The 9,042-nt window shown below is 43.0% G+C and overlaps 1 protein-coding gene across 1 annotated transcript; it reads left to right on the top strand.

The window, feature by feature from the left end:
- Window positions 1-2,895: 2,895 nt before the first annotated feature.
- T265_09021 (hypothetical protein) lies at window positions 2,896-7,287 on the top strand (the record flags this gene model as incomplete). The annotated part of the gene is made up of 3 exons (XM_009174982.1): window positions 2,896-2,962; window positions 3,614-4,509; window positions 7,153-7,287. 3 exons carry the CDS (start codon window positions 2,896-2,898, stop codon window positions 7,285-7,287), a joined length of 1,098 nt encoding a protein of 365 aa, XP_009173246.1.
- Window positions 7,288-9,042: the final 1,755 nt, after the last annotated feature.

Here is a 9,042-nt window from a genome sequence, read left to right as displayed (position 1 = left end):
AAACGAGAGATTCAGCTGGGTTCCAGGCGAGTCTCTCGAAAGAACCAAATTAGTTTGCAGATGAGCATATATTCGCCGACCAAAATTAATTTGAAACTCCCTCAATCCACCAAAGCAAGATTTTGACAACTTCACCAACCGACAAGAGCCGTTAACTGACACTCAACACTGATCTAGCGTGATAATCTGAAGAGGACTGACTTACTAATTGGTTGCCCGTCTGTCTTATAACCTGGCCAATTTGGTGACCTGCTCACTCGGCCTGATGAAGCTTTTGTGTCAAAAGTGAAACGTTGCCCAAATAAAAACTACCGATTGTTTATCATGCTCTACTGAGTCGATGATTTCTTAATCGGTTTCAAACCTTTTCCAATAGATTTGAATATTCCCGGAAGTCAATTTACGTTAAAAATAACCCAGGAGCATCGTACACCTGTTTGATTCTTACTGGGAATTGCCAGCTGTGCGCTCCTCACAAAACTCTAGATGACCTCGAACTTCGGTCTTCCGGCTAGTAGTCTGAACATTTAGCTAGGTGAATCATCCATCTGAGTAGTCATCTCTGGAGTTAGTAAATGGTCACGTGGTCAGTAAGTGACCACGTGAATTAGATTCCGTGATTAAAGGATGAGTGGCGTTTCGCCCTGTCTGAGTGCAAGTCAGTCGCCCTGCCAATCTGCCGCTTGTAGCTAAACAGTTGAGTGTTCAAGCTACTAACTGGAAGGCCGCTGTTTCGAGGTACCCTGGAGTTTCCTGAGATAATTTCTACTAAGAATGAACCGTTTGTACAATGCATCTCGGCTTTTGAGCGTAGATTGGCTTCAATTACTGAACGAAATCGCAATAGGAAATAGCACATTGCTGGTCTTGGAACCTATAATTCTACTTTTATACCAACATAGGGTAATTTCACTGACAACAAATCGCTTCAACATGTGCAGGCAGGTATTAGCAAACTGGGTAGGTGTAAACAATGAAAGACAATGTGCGTTCACCGCCCTCCTGAAGCTCTTTTTAGGTAGTCCTTGGGGAAAAACAATATGATCTTGTCACATTTGACAACAAATGGTACTACGCAGGATGGTATCTGGATTTGACATTTCTTTTCGTTGATGTCTTGCCGCTGTGTATCCGTTTGTAGGGTTGTTTTGTTTTTCAATTGTGCAAGCAAGGGTGTAACAGCCCTGTACAAATTAGCAAATCGGAATATGGATTGTGGAAGTGAAACCGTACTTGCTAGCTGGATCCGTCAATCAATTGTCAGACACCCATGAACATGTCATTTAGTCTGACGATTCTCATGATGATGCATCCGCACCAGCAAAAAAATCATCCAATCACCAGTGTCCGTGATTGTGCACCGGGTTTCCATACAGTTCATGGTGAACTTCTTACATGGGGAGGATGAAATTAGGGCGAACCAGACGAAGCTAGATATGCAAAATCCAAAAATTCAAGATGAGGTGATACATCTGGTTGCAGGTGTTGTTTTCTAGTGGCAAACAAACTACTCCACTTTTGCAGGTCACGTGGAAAAAGATGCGATGAGAATTGACACCTGAGATCATTCAATAAGCCAGTAGCAAAGGGTTTTTGATGTAATGTTCTTTTTTTGCTTAACGTTTCTCTCTACGCTAACCGAAGCGGTACATTCAAACTGTTGTAGCTGTTGAAATTTGACCCAGACAAAGGAGTACTCCAGCACTTTCGATTCGCTTTTTTCATAAATGTGCAACTCGGATGTTTTTTGCCTATCTGACCGGACGACTTGCAATCTCGGTGCGAGTCTGTAAGCTATCATTTGGAAAGATAAGCACCAGAACCCGCCATAATCTCAGCCCTACATGCAATCGGTTGTGATATCGACTTTTTGGTTCACCAACCGATGATCATCTCTTATCGAGGGATCTGCTTTCCTCAATCCGCTAAGGCTGTTATTGGACTGAGACTTCCTAAGGTCGCAGTCAGTGACTTGTGTCTGCTTGTCATTGTGGGCTCCCTGCGTACTTATGACACTTTTATGCGTGGCACATGGCGTTGAAGGTACATTTTTGCCATTTAATCTCACCCCAGACCCAGTATGACGGACACTTTGTTGTCTGATGTGCGAGTCTTGACTGTGCTAGCGCACACTGCGCCTTGAAGAGCATTCACCATTGTTTGTCCTTTCTTTGGTTGTTGGTCTTTAGACGAGTGTTCCCATACCAAAATCTTTACATACTTTGGGATTCACCTCATCAGACTGGCACTGCCCTTGGCATGATCTCGAATGAGACGTTTATCTCTCGCTTGCACTCACTTTTTATGTTTGTGACCATGCTCTTCAAAAATAAATGATAGAATAAAAATCGACAGGCTGCTCGAATCTTAGCGTAACAATTGACTACCAGTCCAGCAAAATCTGATCTGTACAATGCGGAACCCAAGTAAAACAATTTGAGCATGTGAAACACGTTGCATGAGAGCGCCACCAATATAACACGTGACCCAAGTGATCACCCCGCTCACCAAATGGATACGAACCATCAAAATTCAGAGTGCTTGAATCGGCCATTGGTAAGTGAATTGGATCGAGGTGCCAGTGTGTTGGAAAACAGGGACCCCGCCCGGTGCAAAGCAGACTTTTCAAAGTTCCCAGGTAGCCATATCATTCAGTGCGCCTGTGCAATCCTGGGATATGTTCAGCTGCCATTGTTACCGCCTTTCCTTGAAGCAGTCCTGATATTACATCGGCCAATGAGACAAGGGCGGGCTTTGTCCTCATCTGAAATGTGTCAATTAGGGATGCAAGCCAAAAAATCATGTTCATCGGCATATTCATATTGGGAAAAAACGAACACAAATGAGATAAGAACACTGAGGGTGGGAGTTGAACTCGCAACTTTCAGCCCATCCATGGATGTTATTTCGACCACGACACCAGTTCGTATTTTGGCTCCACACTTCGAAAGTGAATTGCCAAGTAATTTCCACAAGAGGTAAAACCCCAAGACCATCAGTACCATTCTTATCCCTTTAGATACAATTTCCCCATCAGCTCTACCAGCATCTCTCATTTTACTTTTTTAACGAAATCATTGTCAGTTTTGCCGCAAGCAACACAACACAGTATACTCAGTGCACTTTCTATAGACTTTCTATAGACTTATAGATACCCATGTATTTTACTGAAACCTTACAAGAAGTGATTGGTTACCACTCCTCTAAGGAAACCAGAGATATTGAGAAAAGTATTAACATAAAGCATTAGAAATTCATTAATCAGAATTCACCAAATGTTTTTTTTTCAGTGTATGGAAGGCCTGATTTCTCTTATGTGGCGCGATCACGAAGATCAAGGTAACTAAAGTGTGGTTTGCAGGAGAACATACTAACTTCTGACCCGTAGTTTGAGGTCTGCGATTGGCGTGGTGGAAAATTGTGATGATAAAATACTGTTAGGGATTGGTGATTAAAGTATGGTAAATTTGGCCACTTGGGCTCACTTTTGACTTGAAACAGGCAGAGTAATTCAACCGAGGTGAAACGTCCTCATCAAGGAATCTTGTGAGCTAATCTGCGTCTGTTTTGCCGTCCAACTCACATCGACCTATGTTGTGATTTTGTTTTACAGCAATCTCACTCTCTTCAAAAGAGAAGATGAAAGATTCCGAGTTGTTATCTCTTCTTGGGCTGAAATTAGCACTGGAAAATCAGGCAAACCAGCAAAGTAGCTCAAACGCTTCCTTGAGCATACCTGAAACTATGCAACAATGGCAGCCAGGTCTCGATCGTGGTGGATTGGATCCAGACGAGCCAATGCCAAAAGCTGCAACACACATTAATCTCCAAGAATTTGGTGACAGCTACATACTCACCTGTAAAACCAACCCCACACATTCCGTCCACAGCATTTACTTATCTTGCCCCATGATGCCAATAGGATGCTTTGAGAACTGCAAACGTATATGTGAACCAACAGGCTGTGTGCGAGAGGCAGGTTTGCGAAATGTTGTGTGCCACGCAGTTCACTATTCCGAACAGCAGGGTAGTGTGCGTCAGTTTGAGTACAAGATGAACAAATATGATAAAAATATAACGGGGAAATGGTCATGCTTCCACGCCGGTGTCCGAAGTCAAATAATCAATGTCGAGGCAGTGCCACTTCCAACGACTACCTCCACCACCACCACCACAACAACAACAACAGTTACTTCAAGCACAAGGACACCAACAACATCAGCACGGACCATGAAGTCTACTTCATCAGACCCGTATAATCAAGCTAGGACAAGCGAGCTTTCTCAGCATTCTGGTACCAACCGTTTTCAATTCGTACACTCTCGATTCTGGTCAGATGAAAGACTGAATAGCATGCCGAAGCAGCAGCCAACGAACAAGACAACTGCGGTGAGTCAAAGGTCAGTCAGCGGATGGTCAACCATGCCGCAGAATGAAACACGAGGACAACAGTATTCGTCACTCATTGGTAAGCGGTTGTACTATGTTCATCCAACTGGTATCCATCAGGTGACTTGCTTTTCACGCGCAAGACTCCTATTTGTATGTCGTAGTTATTTGACCCACTGGGTGAGTCATCTTTAGACAAAAAACTGGAAGACCGTGGCAAAAAAATGGTGAGGCACGTTCGGAAACCTAGTTCACCACAAACCCAGGACTCGTTTTCCACGTACGGAAATTCGTTCGTTTCCGCTACCTATTACCGTTTGTCCCATGGTTGTGGCCTTAAAAACGATTGGGCCAAAACTGGAAAAAAGGCCTTTGAAAACTTGAGCGTGAGCCGTAAGCAAATATGGGGTTGCCAGGTTATCTAAACATGTCGCCATAGCAACTACAAATACGGTAAACGTGGTATCAGTGCTATCGATACAAGATGGTTGCCTGTACAACCTAGCAGGATGCCATTGCGTTCCAAACCCCCATTATCTCCATATTGTAATGTGCCCAACTATAGAATAACATTTTAGCATCACAGTCAGAAATACCTCCCAACTTTGGTTTTTAGTTGTTTCTAAAATGAAAACCTCAAAGTCGACTGATTTATTTCCCATGAGTAAAGGAAATCAGTACATCTGAGGTTTAGTCGTAGAGGCGTACCGGAAGCAAGAGTTTTAAAATTGCTTTTTGCATGGTAAACTGCTTTCCAAACAACAAAAGGTTATTCGTTTTGTCACTGTAATATGCACGCTATGGAGGCACCAGGGGACAGTGATTCTCCGAAGGCAGGTGTTCATGACAAATATCACTATTACCGCAACATTTTTAATTTTTCGATTCTGTGACCTATGGGGAGTTCATGAAAGCCTCCGAAGAATTTCAACAACAAATAGAGCCTTAATTTCACATACTTCCTTGGTAATTTGGCATTTCATCTTCTATCTCCCTATGGTGTTATTTGCGACAATTCTACGTAGACCGTCATTAGCCTTGACGCGCCTTATCACTATGTATGTGACCTTCACCTATAGGCACTCTGTGTATCCAGGCCCATGATAACACACTGCCTCGCGGGGATTTATGAATGACATGGTTGCCATCTAACTTGGAACACATGCCGTGATAATAGTAACTACTAAAGCCACCTGTTTCCATACTGCCAAATCATGTTAAAATATGCTGTTGTTGCTGAAACACGGACAACACGTTGTAAATCAGGTTGTGCAGTTGACTCACCATTACCGACTCGTCATTCCGCAGGAAACTGGTGATCAGACTGATTGGTCATTCCTAGTTGCATTTAGAAATATATCACAGAGATGTCACAGGCCAAAACTGAACTTCCACAACGGTCAGTCATGTACTACTCTGTGACGACCACAGGAATCATAAATCGAATGAGCTACGTGACATTTTCTGGCAGGCGGCCCAGATTTTGAAAAAGAGGGAATTACGGTAATTTTTCAACCATAAAAATTCACCAAAAAAACAGACTGATGGTGATAAGCTCGTGTGAGATGAACTCAGGGGCTTCAGGGCTACTGGGTGGATAATAATACAAAGATTCGAAATTTGAGCAAGCTGGATTGACCCGACCATCCCCAGTCACGGTCATTTTTCCCGAAGTAATGAGGAGTGCTTTAGTCCCAACCCTACTTGTAAATTGCTTGATTCCCATGGTCTGCAGTGCGTCGGTCTTGTCCGAAAGCTCCCAACCTTAGGTAGTTCCATCCTCCTAATGTACTTCCAACTCTCTTATTAGCTGTGGGAATGGTCTGCCTATTCCATTCTATGGGCCGTTTGTTGGCTACCTTTTGGGCGAGTTCCGTACAGGCATGTTCCTTTTTGAAGTTATCACAAGGTAAGCAATCTGGTCTTCGTTTCTTACGTTTGAATCAGGAGTCTGCAGTTTATAGCACTCTTCTCAAATTTTAAGTGTGGCCATTACTTACGACTCGAACACGAATAAAGGATGATATAGAAACCTGGACGCATCACCATGACAGCTTGACAGGTGTCGGTTTGCAATGAAGGTGTCTGGTTACTGAAGTAAACTTTACGAAAATGGATGAGGCGTCATATGTTGTGTGTTCACACTTTGCGACTGTCCAGACGTCCACAAATCCACCCCGGGCGAATAGGAAAACAAAAAGTATTAGCTTCAGCTTATCAGGATGTGTTGAGGACTGCACGGATAAGGCAAGACACGCGAATTTCGGTTCAGATTATAGGTGGAAATCTCGCAGCCTAAAATAGCACGGTAGAGTCCAAACGGAGTTTGTCACAGGTGAAATAACATCTCGCTTCATCACGTACGTATTATTGAGGTTGAAGCCAATGGAATAGACCGAGACAAGCATTCCGTGTTTCCTATGGCTATTCCCCCAAGTCGATCGTGTAAATTTCATCTTGTTACACGAATTAGAGTGTTTGAGTCAATGTTGGCATGACAACGTGCGTCTTGTGTTTGGTACTTTGTCGTCACAACACACTCCATATGATTATACGAAGAGTGAGTGCTTTCTGCGGAATAAGGCAACAGATAGAGTTTTATATCAATCGGTTGTTCAACCTGCTGAATTCCCATGTCAGTCCGTTCCAATTTACAGTACTTCGTAAGAAAACCACCGTCTGAGTAGCATTCCCTCTTCATTGAGCCTAACACTGCCTGGACCGTCCATTGTGTTCTCTTTTTTCTCTGTAGTGGACTGATAGAGAGAAGTAATAAAGGCACACAGACGCAAGAATCTCAAGGCTAGCCTTTACCAAAGGGCAAGATGGCTCAATTGGTTAGAGCGCGAATCTACTAACTGGAAGGTCCGTGGTTCGAACCCGACCTGGGCCTATTGACTCCCCCTGTCTAGGGTTGGGCAACCTGGCAGTATCCCAGCCCTCGTGCTTCCTTCGGGTGGCATGGCAGCTAGGCACCGGAAGGGTGCTACAGCTGAACGCTTCCTTCTTAATGCAACTCCAAGAAGACCTAATTCGAGCAGTTTGGAAGTGAAGACCATTCACAGCAACCTTTTCAGTACAGTCAACTAATAGCTTATCAATTGCCACACTATTGCATCAAGAATATGGCCAATACAGAAAGATGAATCGACATATTCTGAACCAGCTCTTCAAGGTGACAATCTAGATCTTTACTTTGCATACTGTCTCTGGTGATGTGCACGCATCAACGTGACATAGGCCACAATCGGACTATTCATGTGATGCAAAACAAATCCGGTAGTGCGAGAGATGCGAGTGCCGCGTGTGAAGAATTGACTGTTGGTCGAATCCGTACTCCCCATTTTGAGAAAAACAATTCAGCCTGATCTTAATGGTTGTTTTTAGGAATCATATTGCATATTTCTACTCGTTACGGTAGAGCTAATATATGGGATAAAATAGTACTGTTGTTTAATTTGTACGGGACGTTCTCGAAGGAAATAATTCATCCGAGTGGATAAAGTCATGAGCAACGAAATCCACGATCTCCCGATTAACTTACTCCAATTGGCTACCAGGTTCAGCTTTGATAAATTATACACAGTGTTTCATAACTAAAAACGCAAAATACCACTGGAAAAAACAGAGGGGAATGGACAAAATGTACCACTGCTGATTTTTCCCTAAATAGGATGACTTGTGACAGATAGGAACTATGTCTGGCTTGATGGAAAGCTGCGCAAACAAGTGCTACAGGCGACGGATCCAACGACATGTTAAACGCGGATTCGACCATCAGTCTTTTTACATGCTATGTGGGGTTAACTATAAGACGGCAATACAAAAATTCATGAGTTGTGGATGTAAAGAGAGCGCTAGGCGATGACTGTCACTAACACCCGTACTGATGGCTCTTTCTAAACCAGACATTCCACTGACTTCCGTTCAAACATTTGAGGTGGTAAGAAAAGTGTCCTATTCAAGCACACAGGACAAAAGTTGTCAACTATGTCCTTAAACCTCTAGAATTACCATTTCATCCCCTTCTGACAAAAATAAAACCTAACTGTCTAAGGGTAAGGTAGCACACTCTTGTTCAGTGAAAAATTTGTACATGCCACAACAACGCTTCACTTCGGTGAAATCATTTTGGATCATTGGATTCTCTCATCAAAGATGTGGTTGTACAGGTTTCCCCCCTTATCCCTAAAGAAACTTCGTATTTCAGCTGAATAACGGCTTCGAAATGTTCCGGGCATATCAACGCACACGATTACTCCGAACCCTGTCAGTCTTATAGACATACCCGCCATTTATGATTACCGAAAGCTCTCTCAACACCTTTTCTCACGCACCTCCCTATACACACCGGAACATAACGCGTTATTCATCAACGTGATGATCTCTATCGTTCGTCAGCAGTTGAACTACCCGCCTCTCTGTGTCAAGTGCGGAAAACTTACTGATATTCCCATTTGTAGCTTAGTATACCTAAGTTAAAAAAATACACTCATTTGCAAACTAATTTGGTTTTGCGAGAGATTCAACTGGAACCCAGCTGAATCTCTCGTTTGTGATGTTCCAAGCTTATAACTTAACTTATAAGTTACATAATATTTCACTCGACTGTATGCACAAATTGTGCCAGTACATTATATATATATATATATA

This window comes from Opisthorchis viverrini, assembly GCF_000715545.1.
Source record: "Opisthorchis viverrini unplaced genomic scaffold opera_v5_249, whole genome shotgun sequence".
Taxonomy (NCBI): Eukaryota; Metazoa; Platyhelminthes; class Trematoda; order Opisthorchiida; family Opisthorchiidae; genus Opisthorchis; species Opisthorchis viverrini.
The sequence above is the reverse complement of the archived record's forward strand: the minus strand, read 5'-3'. Positions and strand labels throughout refer to the sequence as shown.